This window comes from Melanerpes formicivorus, unplaced genomic scaffold (genome assembly GCF_026170545.1).
Source record: "Melanerpes formicivorus ecotype bairdi unplaced genomic scaffold, bMelFor1.0.p_v2 SCAF_18, whole genome shotgun sequence".
NCBI classification, from domain to species: Eukaryota; Metazoa; Chordata; class Aves; order Piciformes; family Picidae; genus Melanerpes; species Melanerpes formicivorus.
Genome location: NW_027142370.1, coordinates 7,443,686 through 7,466,460, shown reverse-complemented (window position 1 = coordinate 7,466,460; position 22,775 = coordinate 7,443,686). Strand labels below are relative to the sequence as shown.

The 22,775-nt window shown below is 41.6% G+C and overlaps 1 protein-coding gene across 1 annotated transcript in view; it reads left to right on the top strand.

Moving 5' to 3' along the window:
• The window catches only part of STX18 (syntaxin 18), a 47,360-nt gene extending 25,669 nt beyond the window's left edge, over nt 1-21,691 (top strand). Inside the window, exons 2-11 of the mRNA XM_068149489.1 lie at nt 312-379; nt 4,557-4,672; nt 5,880-5,957; nt 6,060-6,126; nt 9,065-9,180; nt 14,066-14,154; nt 18,821-18,879; nt 19,582-19,651; nt 20,180-20,260; nt 21,574-21,691. Coding sequence (XP_068005590.1) covers nt 312-379; nt 4,557-4,672; nt 5,880-5,957; nt 6,060-6,126; nt 9,065-9,180; nt 14,066-14,154; nt 18,821-18,879; nt 19,582-19,651; nt 20,180-20,260; nt 21,574-21,669 — 840 coding nt within the window. The 3' untranslated portion in view covers nt 21,670-21,691. The remainder of the gene's footprint in view (nt 1-311; nt 380-4,556; nt 4,673-5,879; nt 5,958-6,059; nt 6,127-9,064; nt 9,181-14,065; nt 14,155-18,820; nt 18,880-19,581; nt 19,652-20,179; nt 20,261-21,573) is intronic.
• The last annotated feature ends 1,084 nt before the right edge of the window (nt 21,692-22,775 follow it).

Genomic DNA, 22,775 nt, shown 5'->3' with positions numbered 1-22,775 from the left:
TACCCCTCCCCTCTGAAGATATATACCACTAACATATATATTTCTCCCCCTCCTCTCCATCAAGTTTCCTTCAAGACCTGCCAAGAAAGTCATCCTGGCAGTCTCCTCATTTCCATGGCCAATTAGACTAGATTTCTGGAGTTCCTTCATTTTCTGAAATAGGCAGCATCCTAGGCTACACCAAAAGTTGTTCTGTGATTAGAGTAATACAATTTCACAAATTCATGTGTGAAGTGTAGAATACTGAGCTTTTGAACATAAAAATAATCAGTTGTCTGACTGAAGTTTAATTTTGATTTCTCTTTATTTAGATTTCTCACATTGGAAAGCTGAAAGATTTTCTTCTGCAACACAGAAAGGATTACATTAATGCTTACAGGTAACTGCACTGGGTTTTAAATGTTTGTTTTCAGAGTCATAAAGTGGAACTGCTCAAGAATCTATAGGCATAATGACTAAAACCAAAACAGAGATAATGGGGTGAACTCTTCTTAAAGATGCCAATGAACTTCTTCTACCAAGTGAAGTTTCCACTTCAATGCCATCAAGTTGGTTTTGAGGTGACTAAGCTGGATCATCAAGACAATGCCCTTTGGAGGTTCCCATTCCATGATTCTAGGTTCAAATGAAACAGTGTAGCTTGCTCTTTTAAAGGATCCTCTGAAACCTCCCAATGTCCTGTGCTGAGTTTCTCTAGTCCCTCAACATAACTGCAGTATTGCATGGGGTGAGGCAGCCCTGTCTCATAACCCTGGGTGAAGCTAAGCTGGTGCTGCAGTCATGCTAGAGGAAGTGCAGTCCAAAGTGATAGTGGGTTGAATACAGAGGTCCAATATCCTTCTCCAGAAGGCTTCACAAGTGTTACTCAGATACCCACCCACCAGGGGAAGGCATGGATGAGCCATCTGCTGATCTGTAGGCTTGGTCCATACTGGAGGAGCAGTCTTTCTGAGAAAGAAGTCATAGGCCTGAAAGGCTAAGTCACAATAACAGCAATGTTATCCAGTCAGTAGTATCAAAAATGGGCACCTAAGCAAATTGCCAGAGGACTTCTGGCACCTTTGTCTCCCTGAGATTTTTTTAAACCAGTATTTTGTTGTTTCAACAAGATTTTTGGCATGTTTGTAAGTGTAAGGCCCTGAGAGCTATTTGTAGTCAGTGGCAGTGAAAGTGAGCTTGGAGCTATGAGTGGCAATTCTATCTGCAAGGTGTGTGAGGAACTGCTTTTCAAGCAGTGAGCAGCTGTATGTTATGAGTAGCTCTCTGCTTTTCAATTCCTCGTGGAATGGGTCATAAACAACACTAGGTGGAGCTCCCAATTTAATACAGAAATAGCTGAGTTTACTGTGATGAAAGCTTCATGTGAAATCACTGGCTGACAAACTAAATTACTGCAGTAAAAGCAAACAGCAAATAGTGGTTACATTTTGGGTATTTACTCCTTGTATTTTACTGACACTATTGTGCAAAAAAATTAAAAGGAGTAAAAATAATGGTTTCTAAAAGTCTTTAACATTCCTTCCATAAACTTTTAAACAGTTATCACAGATAATTCCCAGTGGGTTTTTTCCCTTCTTTTTTTAACCTCCCCACACCTCAGGTATTAACTGAGGCAAAAAAAAGGAAGTCATTTCCTTTATTAATCCATAAAATAATCCTCCAGCTCTTATCTGTGATTGCAGTTGATCCTGTTCTTCATGATGAAACTTAAAATAGATAAGACTCTCAAATTCCATACTAGGTTGCTTGTGCAGTTTCACTTTGTGGATGCAGAGTGGACCACAGATAGGACCCATGCTGTCAGTCTCAGCAAATGCCCCACTTGCTCAAGTCAGCAGTTTTAATAACTTTTCAGTGCCTAAGCTATGAGTAGAATCTTAAAATAATGTAATATTAACAGGTTGTGCTGGAATTTGTGTAGGAGGTTTAGTTTTGTTCATGAAATTTAATGACTTTGTATTCTGTTGGTCTGGTCCTTCTATTTTTTTTCCTCCACCAATTATAGCATAATGGTGAAATTCAGCTTTTGAGTTACCAAGTCAAGTTATTGTAAGCTTTTCAAACTTCAGAATGTGTTACATCCAGGCTCTTAATTGCTTCTTTGACCTTACTTTTGTAGGCTATAAATTCTTTAATAATGGAGCTTACATAAAATACTCTGCTACAGAGAGGATGTCTTTAATTCAATTTCAGAGGAAGATCTCTAGCAGTGAGACAGACAACTAGGAGAAGGGTTAATTGAAACTAAGGCCCTGACCCATTTTACCAAACTTTAAATATTTCACTGACTTACCTGAGTCCAAAAAGCTGAAGAATTAGTGATTGCTTATTCACCTTCTTTCTACTTGGTATGACTGTTAGCTCTAAAGTAGTTTAATGGCCAAACACATAAAACCAATGATGCAGTGGTCTGCCCTTGCTGACTTACAGCCCATTGCACATTTAGCCTCTCTGTTTACCTGGATACATTTGCTTTCTCTTTCCCCTTGATTTTCAGCTTTTTGCTTTGCATCTTACCTGTTGTATCCTGCCTACCAGGTTTCACTCTGCAGGATAGAACTTCTGAAAGCTTTAACTGTACCAGAGATGTGGTTTCATCTTCCACTGACAGCAGGAGTTAGAATGGAAAGAAAGTTTAAACTGGTCCAGTTTTTTCCCCTCTGCATTTACCACCATGAAACATAACCACAGAAGATGCACTCTTCTTCTGCCTGCTCTTTATGAAATTTGACTTGTGATTCATAAGCAGTGGTCCTCACTTTCCAACCTGCCCCTCTTCCTGCAGGCTTGCTGTTCAGAGTTGATTGATAAGTGAATGCATTTTCCAGAAATGCTTTCTTGCCTTTTCCCCCCCATCCTTTCCTTCCTTATTTCTGAAAGTCAGCAGTGAGGGGGACAAAATGGTCTGTAAATGGGGCACAAAAGCAGAGATCTACTGAATGATGGGAGCAGACTCAAGGGGCCTCCAGGTAAAAATAGTGTCATTAGCATAATATCATTATGACTAAACTGCTCCTGCTCCACCACCACCATTTTTGCACCCATCCCAGAGCCAGGGGCAAGACCCTCACCAGCCAAGATACCACCCAGAGGAGCTCAGCCCCAGTAAGGAGGCCCAGCCAGCACCCGTGGATGATACAGGAGAGAATATCAACATTGTTCCTAACTAACCGGGGGGCCACCAGGCCCCCCGGCCTTTGTTGTCACCACCACCATCACCCAGTGTGCTCCAGGGGCACTCACCAGAGATGAGATGAGGATCCTCCAGCCCAGATGGGCTCAGCTTAGGGCTTCTGGCTTTCCTGGCAGGGCTTAAATAGGGGAGTGGGTGGGGAGGACCAAGTGGCCACACCTGGGGTGGGAGGAGACTCCAACAGAGCCCAGGTGCTCTGGGTTTTGAATGGAAAAAGGTGGGAAAATTGGGCAGGTGAGGGACATTTGAGGTGTCAGGTAATGACAGGACTAGGGGGAATGGAAAAAAATAGAGATGGGTAGATTCAGATTGGATGATAGGAAGGAATTCTTCCCCATGAGGGTGGTGAGACACTGGAACAGGTTGCCCAGGGAGGTGGTAGAAGCTTCATCCCTGGGAGTTGTTTTAAGGCCAGGCTGGATATGGCTGTGAGCAACCTGATCTAGTGTGAGGGGTTCCTGCCCATGGCAGGGTAGTTGGAACTGGATGATCCTTGAGGTCCCCTCCAGCCCCAACAATTCTATGATTCTAAAACAATTTTGCAGTTTAGGCTGGATGTTAGGAAGAAATTCTTCACAGAAAGAGAGATTGGCCATTGGAATGGGCTGCCCAGGGTGGTGGTGGAGTCACTATCCCTGGAAGTATTTAAAATAGGACTGGATGAGGCACTTAGTGCCATGGTTTAGTTGATTAGATGGTGTTGGGTGATAGGTTGGACTTGATGATCTTGAAGGTCTTTTCCAACCAGGTTAATTCTGTGATTCTGTGAAAGACTTATTTACAGAGGAGCACATACAGAAGCTCCTCTTTCAACCCTCTCTCCAGCTGTTTTTATTTCTTGTCATTTGACTTAAAACTTGGGAGTTGTATTGGTAATAATAGTGAGAACTTGGAAAAGGAAAAAATCATAAAAACACTGAGCAAGTAGTAAAGACTATGGGTGGCTCAAGTTCTTAGTGATTACACTTACTAAGGGAGGGAATAATAAGTTTATGTAGCAGCCCTTTTACTTAACATTTGAGCCTTGCCTTAAAGAGTAGGATCTTAAATAATTTAAATTGTTTTCCTGCCAAGGGTTAAATATATTTTCTAGTTGTACATTGTCCTTCCCTGCTAGGTATTTGCTTATGCCCAAGATGATAGCATATATTGATTTATATAAATCTTTTACTAGTCTAAAAAAGATGTTTTAAGTTATGTTATCAGTGATGGGCTTTGTACTTCTTAGCTTCCTTTTCTGTGGAAGCCAATGGTGCAGAAAAGCTTCTGTGGAGATAGTGATTGAGAAGGTCTAAAATGTGTACTTGTAGATTTTTTTTTACTGTTGGGGATTTCTTAAGTGACAGTTTGCCTTGTTCCTCAGCCATATTATGTCTGAGTATGTGAGGATGACAGATACAGAGCGTGACCAGATAGATCAAGATGCTCAGATATTTATGAGGACGTGTGCTGACGCCATTCATCAGTTGAGAACAGAAGGTAAATTGAGCAGCTCTTAAATGCTTTTTTTCTTACTTACTGATTTTGATTGATAAAGGTTTATTGTTGCTAAAACCTAATACAATGGTGAATATTGGATGGTGAATCTGAAAAGCTTTTGGAAAGAATGGTGAAAACTCATTGCCTTTTTGTTTGCATCTATGTAATCCCTCTGGCTGATTGGTACTGTACTTAACCTTTGTCGACTGTACATGTGGATGTAATCCCTATAATTAGGGGTGCCCTGCCTCCTGCCAGGGGGAGAAGAAGGATAAAAAATGTAAAGGCATAGCCTAAAACTACCAGAACCTTCTTTAATGTTAGTGGAAGGAGAAGGCAGAGCATAACATTTTATTGGTTTAAATACAGCAATTACCAAGTGTAAAAAGGATAGACTTAAATATTTGCTACTTGAACAGTAATTTGGGACTGGAGCACAGAGGCCTGAACCAAAGCTCACTAATTTAAATGGTTGTCTCTTTCTAGCTTGTCCACCTGCAAGGTATTACAAATATGATCCTTCCAAGTTTGAATAATTACACCTTTAACAGAATTGTGGTAAAGGAACAGTGGTTTTGAGAACTTGAGTATGGGATCATACTGTATCTTACGGCAGTTGCAGAGAAAGCTTCTGCTTTGCCATTTTTCAGGTTGACTAGCTCTATGTGTGTGTTTTATCAATATACCAAAGATTTTCATCAGCTTTGAAATGCTATCTAAACAGTTGTAGCATTATTCAGAATCACTGAAAAGTCATGCATGCATAAGAGCTACCTAGTAACAAAACAAGAAACATTAATATATGTGAATTAAAAGAAAGCTCGACACAGTAAATCCCAAAGGTTTCCACATAGTATATACACTGTTCAATATTTTAAGCAAGTTAAATCTCTTGCTCTGTTTTACTGTGCTGAGCTTGGTGGTGTCTGTTCTTGTTTAGAAATTTAGTTGACACAATATGACTCAGTGGGATGTAAAACAAATCAATAACATAAATGTTGTATGACACGAGTTGTTGCCAGCTTGTGGTTTGTTGTGATGATTCGGTGTTGTACAGAACCTATATTTAAATATAGCTATGTTTAAAATGCATAACATCTGTAAAATGGTGATAGGCTCTGGAATGTAACTTGCATATCAACTGAAAATGCCAACTTTGTGCAGCTGAGTAAAAAGTTTGTGTAATACATTTCTGTTTGTATTTCAGCACACAAGGGTGTCCAGTCCACTCAGGTGAAGGAGCACAGAACAGCTGTCCTGGACTTCATTGAAGATTACTTAAAAAGTACTTAGCAGTTATTGAATGGTTAAAAATGACTGGTTGTATATTCCAAGAAACAAATCATGCTCTTCTCACCTGAATTGTGTTTCTTGCTGTCCTGAACAGGAGTCTGTAAGCTGTATTCTGAACAAAGAGCCATCCGAGTTAAGCGAGTGATAGATAAGAAGAGACTGTGAGTAGTGGCACAACCCCAGCTGAACTGTGCCTTTCCTTTGTAGAACATTCAACCAAACTATTATTTGTGTTTTAGATTCTAGGGAGATACTTTTAATGGAAATCTGTAGTTGGATGAGTGACTTCTGCTGTCAGCAGGTGCATTCTAGGGCTCTTTTACACTTCTGGCCTGTGAAATTACTCCTGTATGTGGCTGAGTGCCAGTACAGTGCTGTACTCCTCATTTTTCCAAATCACCAAGTCAGGAAAATGTGGGTTAATGAAACTACTAGGCTTCTACAAATGCAACTAAATATTTTTGAGTGTCCCACTACCTAATATTCTGCAGAAACTAAAAGTCCTTCCTATTAGTAATATGTCTCCAAGAAATATCTCCCCTGTGAAATCCAGATTCAAGATTTCTCAGACCAAATAGAGAAAACAGCTCAACTCAATGTACTCTAAAGATGGAGCAGTGAAAGAGCTGTTTCAGAAGTTAGAGTACCACTTAGAGCAATGAGGCATTAAACAATCACCCAGATGATGCAGTCCTTTTATATGATACTAGAGGATACCTCTGCCTCTTTCTATGGATATAAGAATTAGAGAACAGATGTTGACCAGGTGGACGCTCTGTGCATTGCAGCTGTGATGTAATGGCTAAATTGTCATTTAAATTAAAATGCAATTTAAATGAATCACAGGGCATAAACAAATCTTATGATGACTTGCAGAGAAATGGTCTTTTTTCATATGCCTGCACCTAGCTGCTTTGTAACTTCCCTGAGGATTTCAGCAGACGCTGGATGTGATAATAAGATGTTCCATCACCTCAGTGTACTCAGCATTCTTTCAGTAGTGCAGCTCAGGCATTTTGTTCATTGTTAATTGAAAACTTTGTACATTAGCATACTCTGCAAAGGGAGCACAAGAGAATGAAGGATTGTAGAAGTAAATTCACCCTAATGCAGCTCTTCTTTATTGCAGTTTAGTCAACTTAAAATGTGCCTATCAGACAATACTGAAAGGTTTGCAGTAGAAATGTGCTTCTCCACGTTTCCTTCTATGTAGATAAACATCTTAAGCTCTTCTACAAGTTGCTTGTTATAATTTTCTCATATAAGTTGCCTTTATGTATTAATTCACAATTTTTTTTGATGAAAAACTTCTGCCAATTGCAAAGGCCTAATTCCCCAGAACGAAAAGCTGAGAAATAGTAACACAAGCAGCTTTTTTCTGGGAAGGTTGTGCTTCAGGTTTCATGTTTATTGCTATTCAAACCTGCATTTCATTGCAATTTAAAACTTCTTTTTTCCATTACATTATCTTCTGAATTATGCATGCAATTATTCAAATCGACCTGCTACTTTTATTATGTGGGGAGCTGGTGTTTTATTAGCAGCAGAACTATTATTTGAATTGCATGGAGATCCAGATAAGTCTTTTTTTTTTTTTTGTCTTTCTCATTATTAGGCAAATTTGGGACTTGAGAGGGAGGAGATGAGAGAAGAAGGGTTCTTTTTCTGTGAAATCACTAAAAGCCCAGTACTTGGCAGAGTTTTTACAACTAAGAAAGGTTCTCTCTTCCTCTTTTTTTTCTTCTTTAAATTACATAGTCCCTCGATGGTGACTAATTCATCATACTCTCTTTTTCTCAGAATTTTCTAATTATGGGTTAGAATTTGGACACAATATAAAGGAGGAAAAGAACACAAAATGCAACACGTTCTGGTAGGCAGCAGGGGAAGATTGCAGATCATAATGAGATTAACTGTTGATTATATTTAAGAGAGGAGGAAGTGATGAAGGTGGCACAGCAGGTGATTCAGCACGTTGATTTTTAGTTTTTACATTGTTCTTTAGCTTCTTTAACAGTGTAATTTGTAGGCATTTAACTGTCTGTCATGAAGCAGTTGCAGAATTCATTTTAGAAAACAAGAAACCACAGAACTTTACTGGGAAAAAAAAATATGTCTCTGTTACTCAATTTAAGAAGGACACTGAGACTCTTGAACGTGTCCAGAGAAGGGCAACGAGGCTGGGGAGAGGCCTTGAGCACAGCCCTGTGAGGAGAGGCTGAGGGAGCTGGGGTTGTTTAGCCTGGAGAAGAGGAGGCTCAGGGGAGACCTTATTGCTGTCTACAACTACCTGAAGGGAGGTCGTAGCCAGAAGAGGATTGGTCTCTTCCCCCAGGCAACCAGCACCAGAACAAGAGGACACAGTCTCAGACTGCCCCAGGGAAGTTTAGGCTGGAGGTGAGGAGAAAGTTCTTCACAGAGAGAGTAATTGGCCATTGGGATGTGCTGCCCAGGGAGGTGGTGGAGTCACCATCCCTGGAAGTGTTCAAGAGGGGACTGGACGTGGCACTTGGTGCCATGGTTTAGTAGTCATGAGGTGTTGGGTGACAGGTTGGACTTGATCTTTGAGGTCTTTTCCAACCTTATTGATTCTATGATACTTGTAAACTTTTTTGGTGGCACAGTGAACCGTACTTGCCAAGTACTCAATATCATCTCTGAATATGCTTCTCCTCTCTTGCATTGCCTTTGTATTAAAATTTCACTACAGGGATTTAAATGTAGTAGTAGCTATCTAGTGGTGGAGTATATATAAAGTAGTGGTGCTGGCTAGTGGTGCTAGAAAGAATTTTCAGTATGACCAAAATGTCAGTGTGGGGTTTTTAAAACACATGTATTGTAATAGACTGCATTTTTTAAAGGGAGTTTAATTCAATATCTCTGGTTCTATGCAGTAGAGTTCTCAGCCCTGAACATTGGAATGCTATCCATGCTTTCTTGGCCTTTGTAGTACATATGTCAGTAGAAGTACATTTTGTGTCTTGACTGGGAAATCTTCAACATGAAGTTAGCAAGGGTTAACAACAAGTGAACTGGTTGTCCTTGGTCTAGACAAATTCAACTGTGTACCATCAGTTAATGTAAACCTTCTGCTTCTAGGTCAAGACTTGAACCTGAGCAGAGCAACGTGTCCAAAACCCCTTTTTCTTCTGATAAACCTTCACAGAATCCTTTGGATGATTCTGAAGAAAAACTTTCTGCTGAGGAGAACAAAGGTAAGAATAAAACACAGCTATATTTCACTTTCTGTGGCAAGGCCTGTCAGACAGTTCAGTAGTATTTTCTTCACCTTACAAGGGACTGTTCCTGTGACTTGCACCTTTTCTATTTTCATCTTGCCTGAGTTGTCAGGCTTTTGTGAAGTACATTGTGAGACTGAGGAAGCAAAATCTCAAAACTTCTTCAGTTGTTTATTTCAAGCAGTTAAAAAAGTCTTATGCCAGCTAAAAAAGGCTTGTGCCTTGCTGGATTCTTCATCCTCTCCATGTACTCTGTGTGAACTCTGTCCTTTTAATGTATTTTTATCAGTGTCCATCAGCTTGCATATCTGCTGAGATCTGGCTGATTTTTTTTCCACTTTCCTTTTACTCCTGGCAAGAAGTTGGAAAGTAGTTTTAACAGCTTTCTGGGAACATTTTCTAGTTTGTAGCTAAGCACAGAGACACTGAGCTGGGCAATTCTACAGTAACAATTCAAAGGCAGAATGTGCTCATAAAGGGAATGGCCAGATCCATTCCACCAGTTTTGTGCATGGTGTTCTCCACAGCACTGAGTTGCCCCACTGGAAGGACTTCATCTCATCTTTCAGTGGGCAAGGAGGTAACCAGAAATCCAAAGCAATATCTCTGCCCCTGGGATCATTTTGACCAGTGCTGTTCTTGATAGGACTTGAGAACATTGCTTCTGATTCCTTGTTGGCTTGCTTTTGAGGCTGGGGCATTTAAGTCTCTTCTCTTCAGTCTGTCCTGGGACGTGTCCTTTAGCAGAACTTAGTTGCAGAGTGCCTTTCACCCTAACACCACTGTGCAGATGTCAAGTTTCATACCCAAAGAGAAATCTCATCTGCCATTCTGAACTTGCTTTCTCTGGCCTGAGTTCTGCTTGTGCTGTCTGGAGGAGTCCAAAGTACTCTGTGATATAGTGTGACATTTCTGATTTGGGTTTTGCTGTTTGAGAGAAACACTAGGCTAATGCATCAAGACAGAAAATATGCACTGCATGGCCATGTTATGCTGAGAATTAGTTATTGTTTCTTGGTGATTTTTCCTGGAAGAGTAAAGTTCCTCAGGCTGGCAGCTCTAGGGCCATGGATTCATGTGAGGTGGGTACTCCATTTCTAGATGAAGTCTCTAATGCTGAATTACCTCACAGCATTCTCAGGGTTTCATGTTCTGATGGGGCACTGCTTATCTTCCTAACTAGTTTGTACTTCTGCAGCCCTGTCAGGATGCTTTTATTTCCCCCTGACACTGAATTTATTGTAAGTCAAGGATTTGATTATGTGTCATTTCTAGTGCTTACTACATTTTTATAGTGGCCAACACAGATGAGTTTCACCTCCACACGTTATCAGTGTTTTGCAGCTGTGCCAGCAGAGAAGCAGCAGCAGCAGCAGCATCTTCACTGCCCTGTGCTCCTGCCTTGTTACTGATGTCTCTGCAATCTCTGAAAGCCTGTGCTCACACCATATAGTGTCATTACAGTTTTCAGCTCCAAAAGTCTGTGACATACCATGGAAAATGCTGTTCTTTGGTTGCCTTGGACACACCAAACCATTGCAGTAAACAGAAGTTAAGCTTTGTTTATTGTACTTCAGTTGTGATTGCTCCAGTTTTCAGGTTTATTAGTTTATGCTTTTTTAGTAAGAATACAGGGGGTCTGTCACATAAGTGACACTGATGCAGTGCTTAAAAGGAATTGCTGACTGGACTTTGAGAAAACCATGACACTTGTGTATCACAATCAATCTATCTGAAACAGTTTAATGCACACAGTCTGTGATTCCTCACATAAGGGCAAGTGTTGGTTGCTACTGCTTTTAGAAATCAGCCTTGTGACTTGGCTGGTAGGTGGTTGTCAAGAGTATGGAAATAGCAAGAACAAGATGACTAGGAAACAAGAAGTTCACTTTAAATCTTACAGCTTTTGAGTTCTGGGTGGGTTTTTTTCCCAAGTAACTTTTGAAATATTTAAGAAAGTGGAGAAATTGCCATGTTTAGGAATAAACTATTTCATCCTCAGGATGTTGATGGTTTAGAGAATGGTGATCATTTGTATTGTATGTATGAATTAGCCATCCTCAGCATGCCTGGGGCCCTCCTGTTAAAATATCTCAGCTGTAAAGTTAGTTCTTCTGAGAGCAGCTTGTGGTCCTGTCCTTAATTTGAATGTCCTGATGAGCAGCTGAAGGTCCTGCTTGGTGTGCTGAAGCACAACTTGGGTTTTGTCTGGTGTTTTGGCAGAAACCAAATACAATGTGATTACTTTTGTTTGGAGGCAAAGCACCTGCTTACATTAGAATTATGCTGGACATGCCTCACGGTAGGAAATTAGTCTGTCTGGAGATTGCTTTTATTATGCTGACAGTATTTATTTACATATTACAGATTTGACATTTAGTTTATGGAAATAGATGTAAACAATGAGTAGCTTTTGAACTGGGCCACAAGCTGAGCAGCTGTGTCCTTTCAGCATGGAAAATGGTTCAGAGGAATTGATCATCACTGTCATGCCTCAACTACTTCGCTTTCTGCACAAGAAATGTAGTTTGGCTTTTGCTGGATGATCTGTGGAAAAGTTTTAATGTTGGCTCCATGGAAGCTGCAGGACAACTTTCTCAGCACCCAGAAACACACCATAGTGACAGGAGGAACTCTGGGGAGATGGGTGTGTTCCTCACTTACCTCTTACCACGAGTGCATTTGCTTATTAACAGTCATGTTGGCTACAGCTGCTGTGGTTTTGCCCATGCCTGAAAGTAATTGGCCCCTCTGGGATAAACCAGGAATGTATTTATCATTTTTGTGTGTGTCTGTGTCAACTAATGATCTTATTTTCTTTGAATCCAGTAAATAATTCATTGTCATTTGGCTATCATGTAAATACCTTGATTACCTAAACAAATAAGTTTTGTATTTCTGTGAAACAGACTTGAAATACTGATGATACCCCTTGGAAAGCAAAGTGAATCCCTTCTATCTTTAGAGATATTCATGGATTTATTTCTACTACTTGTAAGAAAGAACAAATCTATTTGGGGGTTGGATTTTGGCTGTGGTTTTGACTTGTTTGTGATGATTTCCCATTTTTCTTTAACTATATTCCTTACCCACACCCTTAATTTGTAAGATTGTCCATCCTGGTTTGGCTGGTGGGAAGCACAGGAATACACTTTTATAATGTTTAGTTTTCAAGTGTTGTCACAGGTACCTCAGTGAAGGATAAAGAGGAAAGCTCCTTCTAATGCATTTCATGTATTGGTTTATGAATAGGACTACTTTCAGAGGCTTCCCAAATCAAGTCAGTATCTGATTGTTGATGCATCAGTGCTGCTTATGCAATTGGAAGGCATTAGGTTTGAAGGTTATAACAAAACAAATGAAAATACTTTAAAGTGCCTGAATAAAAATGGCATAAAGGGGAAGTCTGAAGTCTATGAACAAGTCAAACCAAAACCTTTCTGTACTTTTAATTTGTAGGCTGCATCTGGTAAGTCAAAGCAGGTTCAGCTGGGATCCATTGTGGGGTGGTGCAAATCTGTCTTTTGGGTTTTGTGCAAGCGTCACAGCTTGTGGGGAGGAGAGGCCTCAGGAGAGCAGTCTTGTTGTTAGGATGTGAAACACTGATGCTGGAACAGCTTCAGCTGCAGTATGTTCCTGTAGCATGCTCTCTTTTCTTTCCCATTCTAACTTCTTAGTCTATAATCAGAAGTATATAATTAAGCCTAAAAATAAATCTTCCAGAAGGGAATATCCCAGAAATAGCCCTTCAAGATCTTTTATGCCCAGCTCCTGCTAAAATTTATGCAGATGATTAGCTTTAATCAAAGGGAAGTACATCTGAAATCAATGGAGCAGCTATGATGTGTAAGGGTTAGTTTGTGGGATCAGATCCGATTCCTGTGACTCGCAGGGAGACCCCTTAGCCAGTATGCTGCAGGATTTGCAGCCTGGTAAGCAGCTTGAACTGAGAGAGACAATCACAGATCCACAGACTCAAAGGTCATCCTGTCCAACCCCCTCTGCCGTTGGCTGGGACACCTCCAGCTAGATGAGGCTGCCCATGGCCGCATCAAATCTGATTTTGAATGTCTCCAGGGACAGGGCATCAACCACATCCCTGGGCAACCTTTTCCACTATCTCACCACTCTCATTGTGCAGAACTTCTTCCTGATGCCCAACCTGAATCTGCCCTGCTCCAGTTTCAAACCATTGCCCCTCGTCCTATTGCTACAAGCCCTTCTAAATAGTCCCCAGCCTTCTTGTAGGTCCCCTTCAGATACTGAAATGCGGGTCTCACACTTCCTCTTTCTTCTCTCCCTACTCCCATGAGAGATGCTTTCCTATCTGGTAATGGTGGGGGAGTATCTCAAGGCCTCTTAGGCCTGGCTAGGCTTAATGCCAGGAGGAGAATTGGGGGGGGGGCAGTCTCAGACCTGGCCAGTCTTGAGACTAGCCTAGCAGTGGAGGGGGAAGAAAGAGCCCTGGGGGTTTTGAGTGTACCCTCAGGTAGGGAGAAGGGAAATGTTTTGGCAGGCTTTTGGGTATGCTGCAAGGGACTCTGTATGCTTTGGGTTTGTCACTGTGCATGTAGCTTTACTGCTTTTCCATTTAAATTTTCCATCACTTCTGCAATCCATTTGTGTGAGTCTCATTTTTCTGCCCCAGTGGGAGGCAAGAGAGGATCTGCCTGGCCCCCCCAAACCGGGACAAGAAGTTAAAGGCCATTGGTGTCATTTTGTGCTGTAGATCCAGGGTGAATCTCGGCTCCTGCCAAATGAGAAGCAACAATTTCGTTGGCATTTAAAATGGGTGAAAATTGTTTTCACTTTGCTGTTTAGTGTCCTGCATTGTCTCAGGTGCTTGGTGGTTCTTTTACAGACAGGAATTTGCCTGATGCCCAGAGTAACCTTGGGTTATGGGGGGATGGCAAAGGCGAGGATGAGCTGTCACCTGAAGAAATACAGATGGTAAGTGTGTCGTGTGCATTGTCGTCCGTTGTGTTGCATCTTCTGCTGTCTGCACGTGTGTTAAAAAAGGGCAGCTCTTCCCACGTTCATTTTCAGCTTTTATTTTATGCAGAATAATGCCATATCAAGATACACCTTTTGCACAGGACTTCTTGGTTCTTCTAGTAGCTGCTAACATTTTAACTGGCTACAAAATACTTGCACGGAGCTGTGAAATCGGTAGCAACTATTTTTCAACAACTGCAAGTAGAATTGTTATTAAAATCAAAATTGTTGACTGCATTTTTAGTCAGGAAACAACAGAAGTTAAGGCAACATCAGCAAAAGCATTGTGAAACTTCTCAAAGGCTAAAGTGTTGGCTGTTTTATACTTGGACTACTTCTAGAACATACCTCAAATAGTTGCACTCCTTAAGAAGAACATCTATGAAGTTACACTTCTTCTTGTTCCTCTCTATCCTGATTATCCACATCAGATTGGTTTACCAGAAGGACCAGCTACAAGTTGTCTGTCCCAACAGAATCTCATGAATTTGACCTTTTCTGCATTTCCCTGTTAGGAGCATGTTTGTTTTGATCCAATTCTGCAGGCAGTTGAACTGCTCTAGTACAAAATTTCAGACATGGTCGTGAATGCAGACAACCTGTCTGTCAGGCCTGGGCATATTCCTGAAACCTGTCCTTTTGGACATGGCTCCAAATCCTTCCAAAACCTACAGTAGCTGCCTTTTGCATAAAGAAAGAAAAACTGATTTGTAACTAGGCAGCAGTTGTGCAGTTTTCCAAATGGTGAGCTTTTACTGAGGCAGAGGGCTGCTGCAGCATGCATATGTGAAGTTTCCTTGGCAGTCATCAGAGATGTTCCCAAACACAATTTGCATCACTCTTCCCATCAGGGATGAGTAAGTTGCACATAATTAGGGTATGGTTTGTCAAAGAGAAAAGGTTCTTTAGAGGCTGCTTTTGATGCTCTCATGCTGTTACTGAGTGCCAGCCTGAATGATAAAGTCTTACTCCTGCTTTCTGTGTCTTTTTAAAGAGAATTCTTTACATACTCTGCCTAAATACAGACCAAAAATATTGGTAGCCCTCTTGCTCCGAGCTTCCAGAGGAGCCGGAGGAAGCAAGCATCAGAGGTGATGGCTCGGACAGGACTTATTAGTAACCTGACTACTGAATGTTGGGTTGCTTTTGGTAGGCCTCCCACTGTACACCCCTTGCCATGGTACTCTGGGAATGAATAAATACATTTTTTTTACCATGAAATCCTTTTTACTTTTTCGAGTAAGGCCCTAGATACCTCATGACTCAGATGAGTTGCCAAAGTCTGTGAGGAAATAATTTGAGTGTTTGACTGCAGATTGCTTTTTTTCATTGCTCACATGAACTCTTCACACTGACTTGCTGCTTTTAATGTAGGAATCAAAGGCTCTTTACAGACACCTAATAAGCCCTCACAGCTCTAGTGAATTTATTCAAAGGACAGTTATTATTACTTCTCTTTTGCATTATGTGCTGCTAGAGAGAAGGCAATTTCTTCTTTTTGAACAGTTGATCTGTGAAGCGTGGACCAACTGCATTTAGGTTAGTCAGAAAATCCAGCAGCACTTAGAAGAGGGTAGGATACAGTGTAGAAAGTGCTGTGCTGGTTTTAAATTGGAATGTGTTGTGTCAGATCATACTTAACATTTCTCAGTCATGGTTCTGTGATCCTTCCTGTGGGGAAAATAATGATTCAAAGCCCTATCACATTGTTACAGCAGCAATTGCTGTCAGTGATTTGCCCACAGGAGAGAGCTTTTGCGTTGCTCAAAGTGGTTGCAGGCAATTGTATGATTTGCACAATAAACTTCAGTTTAGAAGCCTGAGTACAGGTATATTAATGGCTTTTACAGTTATTGTGAGCAGATGTCTTGTGGTTGCATTGAGTGGGAAAAAAATCTGGCTGTGCTCTTTGAAGTTGTGAAAATACCTCATTTCCCCTGACTTTATCTCAGGGCTTCTTTGTCTTATATTCAAGTACAGTAGATATGACTTATCTCATGGGATAGCATAAAAGAAGTGATTCTTTTTAGATGCATCTTAAGCAGTTTGTCACTTCATGCCATACTTTAGTGACAGAGTATTTCACTGTCAGGAAAGAGCCTGCTTCAGTAAGCCACAAATCACTGAGCTATGCTGATTGCTGGAGTTCCCATCGTGTAAATCCCTCTGTGTGTCACACTGCTCAGTGCTGTGTTCTGGGCTCTAACCTTTGGTTCAGCTGACTGTTTTAGCACAATCTTAGCACTGTCTGTGCCATCATTTCAAACTGCAGAGCTCAGTTAGCGGTTTAAAAGCAATCTGTGCCAGTGAAGGGCTTTAAATATCAAAGGGGTTTTGTAAAGAATACTTTCTGGAGTGGATTTGTGCCATTTGTAAGGGATTAAAATCATTCACTGTTTCTTTGTTGAAAATTGGCCTTCTAAATTAGTTATCTGTTTTACTAAGGCAGCAAAGTAGAGAATGTTTGCAGTTGAGTATTTATGCAGAAATCCTTGCAGAAGTCAGAAAAACAATTATTGCTGGCTGGCCCCATTTAGCCACTTAGGGACCAACCAGTCAACTCAGGACTAAATCTTGTGGCTTTGGTTCGTTTCTCTCTTCCTTGGCTTTGTTCTGAGGTGATTCCACTGAAAGCAGAGATGTACAATGGATGAATGTAAAGGAGTGCAGTGATGGAACACCTTTAACCACCTGCCACTGTGAAGTAGCATTAATCAATGGTACTTCAGCAAATGCTCTGCTCTGTAGGAGGAGGCACTACAGACAGCAGTGAAAATGACACCTGAATGCTTTGCAACATGCTTTTATTTAACAAAACCATAGAGTATTTAAGGGTGGAAATCAGGACTTCAGGGAGCTGTGTGGTATGTTCCTCCTCCACCCATAGGGCTATGCTCCTTCCCCAAGGCCTCTACCCTGCAGTGAAGGTGACTGTGCCTGACAGCTCTCCTCCTTGTCTGTGATCTTGGACTCTCTGGAGTCCTATAACCAAGGAGAGAAAGCTGTTCTTGCCAACCAGGTAGACAGTGAACCTCTAATACCAAAAGAAAGTTGTGTTTTGAAAGAAAAAATAACTTTTCATTTTTCTTCATGACATAGATCACCAATGTCAGAAGACTGAACCTTGTCCTGTGAGATTCACTGTTCCTCTTGAAGCATACCTGTCATTTCACACTCACTTCTGCCAAATGGAACCTACAAAATTGTGGTTACCATTCCCCCCATCAGTCTGACATTTAATTTACTGTAGGCAGAGAGTCAGGTACTGTTCCTCTGAGATCCTGATGTGCCTGATGAAAAATGTTACAGCAGAAGAGTGGGGGACAGCAGCGATGGAGAGGGGTGTGATACTGGAGGGGATGCGGGCGAAGGGTGGGAAGGGTGGTTGCCCTTCTGTTGTCTTGCCTTTCTGTGATGAGCTGTGGCTCAGCTCCTGCTCTCCACTCTTCCTTTAAGCCAGCCCTCTCACCTGCTCTTCTGGTGGCATTCAGTTTAATAATCTAGCAGAAAGTTCAAGAGGGCAAAGTGGTTAGTTAACCAAGATGTCAGAGTGTGAAATCGGGCGAGCAGCAGCACTTGCTTAGGACTCTGTATCTGGGGAGAGAGAGGAGCAGAACAAACTCCTCAGTGGCTGCACTGGATCTCTCTCCCCTGACCCTGAGTAATACACACACATCATTTCTTCTCTCTCCTGGTATTCTGAAAGTACTTTGTGTGACACCCTGGATCATTTCCAGGGACATATGCATCAGCATCTGAAGTGATATGCATAAGGAGTTGGCACAAGTTCTGTAAGGAAGATCTGAACAGCTCTGGGATAGTGACCCTGGTGGCATGATTGGGGCACAGTGAGCATCACAGTGGTGAGCTGATCACCAGATGTAGCAGCACAGTTACTGTGCTTTGGCTGTGCAGATTTTGCTTCAGCAAATTGTACTCGCTGCATGATCACTCCTTCTGTGATGAATCCCAAATGGTCTGACCATCAAGTCAAAGCTTATTTTCCTGTATAGCCTTCTATTTGTGCTCGTATGCGAAAATGCAGCACCAGAAGCGTATGGAACTGTGTCACTCATTACTTACAAACTGTAAATGGAAGCAGTCTGCTGGAATAACTAAAGCCAGTGCATTTGTGAAGTATGAAATAAGAGCTAGGAAAATATTTCATACTGCAGCAAAATGTAAAAGCTCTTCACTTCATGCCATGGGCAGCACATGAATAATATGAAGGACAGTGCAAAGATGTGACAAGGAGAAGCACGCTTTTGCAAGCATGAGAGCTTTCCTCACTCCCATTTCTCAGATAATAAGGGCAGATTTCATGCACTCAGTTTTTCCCTACTGCAAAAGGAACTGGAGCAAAATCTTGCCATTATTTTGGGGTTTGTTTCCTTAATGGAGGACTTGAGAAGTGTTGCAGTGACTGGCTGCAGATTAGCAGTTTGTGTCGTTCATGCAGGTCAGGATTAGTAACTCTTGGAAGATCTTTCCAGTTGAGACATACTGCAAATAGATGCAAGGAAGGGCAGAAGTTGGTTGATCAGGAGTGGAGGGACTGAAGAAAGCTCCCTGAGGCTTAGCATGTGAACTCATGTGTGATGTCTGTCTTTCCTTCTTCCAGTTTGAACAAGAGAACCAGAGGCTCGTTGGTGAAATGAACAATCTCTTTGATGAAGTCAGGTAAGAGTTTTGTGTTCCTTGACAGAGTGCTGTGCACACCAGTCCTGTAACACAGATAGCCACCCCAAGGGACTTTGCTGCAGGACACCTGACTGACTTTGTGAACTGTAGTGCTGTGGTAGAAGGAGGGACAAATAGAGGAGTGTGCAGGAAACACTGTGCAAGCTTACACATTGTGCTGCCCCGTGGTGTAAGGAATGGCTCTGAGTGACACACAGACTACCTGTAGTAGCACTGGTTCCATTTGGGATGCCTCACTTAGCTAAGTTTCAGAAGATGAAGATTCCATCCGTACCCTGTTGTCCTGTGCATACATGGACAGCAGTGGGGAGGTGCAGTCACAGACCCCCATGCAGAGACCAGGCAAGGTGAAGGACACACTTCCTAGTAGCATAAACAGTTCACTACTAAGGGTCCAGCATGGATTCTGTTAGGCTAGACAAAAAATGGAAAGTAGGTGCAGCTCTGGCAGGGGCTGCTGTCTGCACCTCACTGGGGGCCTTTCCCAGAGCTTCACTGCAGGCTGGTTGTTTTCCAGCCAGGAATAGTCAGAGCTAATCCCAGGCCATTGCTGCCTAGCAGACTGCTGACACAACAGGTCTGCTGTTTGAACAGCCCCTATTCTGGGCTGGAGAACCTGAGTCTGCAGAAGCAAAAACTGTTGCACTAGTTTCTAATGAAGCGTTTCTGTTCTTTGCCAAGACAAATTGAAGGAAAAGTGGTGGAAATCTCCAGATTACAAGAGATATTCACTGAAAAAGTCCTGCAGCAGGTCAGTATGATTTAATACTACAGCAGGTGAGGACTTTCTTGGGGGTATTTTGGTTTTGGTTTCATGCAGGATGTAAACATAGAGAACCTTTTGACTTCAATGTGAAGGAAACGATATGTCTGTTTATCTTTCAAATGCGACATCAAGACATCTACTCTTGTTACTTATTAATACATACTAGCAATGGAATGTTCTCTCTGCCTCAGGATTAGTGTCCTGTTATGTGTATTATTTAATAGCATCTGTCCTGGAAATGGTGGCACCTCTTCCAAAAGAGCTGGCAAAAGTTTGACAGGTTAGATTTGAGCTGAGCTAAATCAGACACTTTCAGTTGATTATGGTGGTCTCCCTCCAGGCTGATAGAATCACAGGTATAGAAATGACAACTTAATTGCCTTAAACCTTTGTATCACTCAAACTAAGCTGTTAGTAACACCAGATTTTAGGGGTTTTGCTTGCTCCTCAAGTCCTTGGAAGTACATTTTCCTGACATTCCTCACTGATTCTCAATTTCATGTTTTTTAACAGGAAACTGATATTGACAATATCCATCAACTAGTTGTGGGTGCAACAGAGAATATCAAAGAAGGCAACGAAGACATACGAGAGGTGATGAGGTTTAACTTGTGTCTTAAACTCAGTTGTTTCTCTCTCAGTTTTACCCAAGTTCTGCTTAAAACAGCAGGGGTGAGCTTACCCCAGTATGGGTGTGTTTGGTGTCAGGATATGATGGTGGTAAAACTGCACAGGTCAGCTGAGGTTCTGCAGTCAGCACTGCCTGTCTTGCCCCCATGCCTGAACAGCTATGCAGGCTGCAGCAATCCACTGGGTTTGAAACCTGAAGGTCACTTGTTAGGTATTTAAGCACCTGTGAAGCTGATTTAAAACCAAAAGAAAGCTGCTGAGTAGGAATAAAAGGCAGTGCTGAAATTGCTGAAACTGGAGCTAAATGCTGAGCATTAGCAGAAGAGTCTCTTTACCATGCTGAATGCTTCTTACCTTCTCCTAGTCAACAAAACTATCCTATTGTCTTACTAATTAGAGTGCATTGATGTTTTCTTTTGGGAACTGAGATTTCAGTAAAACCAGAGTCCCTATGTTAAGCTTTTTGAGTAAACAGCTCAGGGTTTTTCTTCCTTATTTTCTCACCCTCCTGAAAGCACACAGAATATGGAACTCAAGGATGAGTTATGTGGTGCTCAGCTCTCCCAAGAAATGCATCAAACATGGCAGGAGAGTTTTTTTGCTTCATTTGTAGGTAGAACAAAGTTTCCTAAAGCATGCTGAGAAACAGGAAAGAAAGGTGGTGAATACAAAACTGTCACTCACAGTCACGTTTGTATCACAAAAAAATCATCTATTCTATGTGTAAATATGAAAAATGAGAGCAGACCAGGTCCCTGGGATCTACAAGTCTCACTTTTGGGCAGGAGAATCCAAGCACAAAGCTTGCTCCTTGCTCCCAGACTGCAACACTGACAGTGCTCTCTCAGCCTCCAGAAGGAGCTGTCAGGTTTTGGGGTGGGTATTTCTTTTATCAGTCAGGTGCTGTTTATTTAAATGACAAAAGTTCTTTCTAACCACAGAATTTCAGTGTTGAAACTTAAAAAATAGCTTTTAAGGCTGTCCCTTTTGCCATAGCTGTTGATGGTTTCTTTCCCCTCTGGGGGGGTCTTGGGACTTTTGGGTTTTTTTAATTTAAATGACCCATTTTAAGATGTTGAGAGAAAGTTCAGTGTGATAAATCTAAAGAAGTATAACTGACCTGACTTCTCTTCACCTGAAAGTAAGGGCAAGTTTTGTTCTTTCTTCTGTGGGAGGGAAGAATGAAACCACCAATGGTCACCCTGGGATGCCATTGTTGAAGTTCTACTGTGTGTTTAGTGGTGGTGGTGGTAATGGAGATAACTTTTTCCTGACAGGCAATCAAAAACAACGCTGGCTTTAGAGTATGGATCCTGTTCTTCCTCGTGATGTGTTCATTTTCCTTGCTTTTCCTGGACTGGTATGATAATTAATTAAAAAGACAGATTATCTACATTGGAGAACTTCTGCCATTTTTTCAGTGGGGTGGGGGTACAGGGGCCTTCCTCTCTAGCTCATGCATTTGTTGTTCATGCTGCCATGATGGGATTTTTCCCAGTAACTACGCCACTGTGTCCATCCAGTAGTGCAGAGGGAGCTGGGAGCATCCATTTGAAACCCCTTCACCAAACACAAACCCAGACCTAATCCTGCAAAGAACACAGAAACCTTTGAGACAGCTGGGAGGAGAGCTACAAGCTGGAGCACAGCTGCCAGGGTTTCAGCAGCTTCACTCATGTTTCTGTGATGTTTGATGTCCAGCTCCCAGCCTGCAGACCCGATGGAGAGAAAACTGCTCCTGTGCAGAAGCAGCTACGCTGTCTCAGGCTTTTATTTAATCACACCACTTCAGTACACAGTGATCATTTTGCACATGTATGACCTCTACTTCTAACTCTTTCAAACGACTCGAGCTGGAGACCAGGTTGATTTCAGCGATGATAATAATGGTAAGAAGTCAACTGAAGAGCTTTACTTGGAGGTGAGGAGAGAGAATACAACACAGACTGTGCAGTGAAACATGGCAACACAGCCAAAGGATAGACAACATTAAAAGGCAGACTCTTCCAAGTATTAAAATTGGGAGCAGTTTGTTTACTTAAAACAAAAGAAGCCTTAAAACCAACTAGATCAGAGTCCATAAAGTCCCCCCTGCTAATTTAGGGGAAGAAAAAGGGTTCTGCTTTCAAGAAGCATCAGCAATCTGTTTCTCTCAGATGATAAAGCTTAGGGGTTTTTTTATGTTTATTGTTAGGAGAGACAGAAATAAGTTGTTTCTTGTCAGTATTTACTTGTGCATTAAAGTTTTTATTGTCCTAAATTTAAGGGGAAGAGATGTATCACGAATCATTTCTGCGTAGGACAGCCTTGGGGGAAACAGATCTTTCCAGCTTGTAGAATCTGAATGTCCTCTGTAAATATGTCGATACAAAACGTGGTTTGCTATCTCTCTTCTGCAATGTACATTTCTATACCTTACCTGCACCCAGCAGCCACAGCCTTATTCTTTACTCTGCCTGAGTGAAAATGCCAAAAGTTA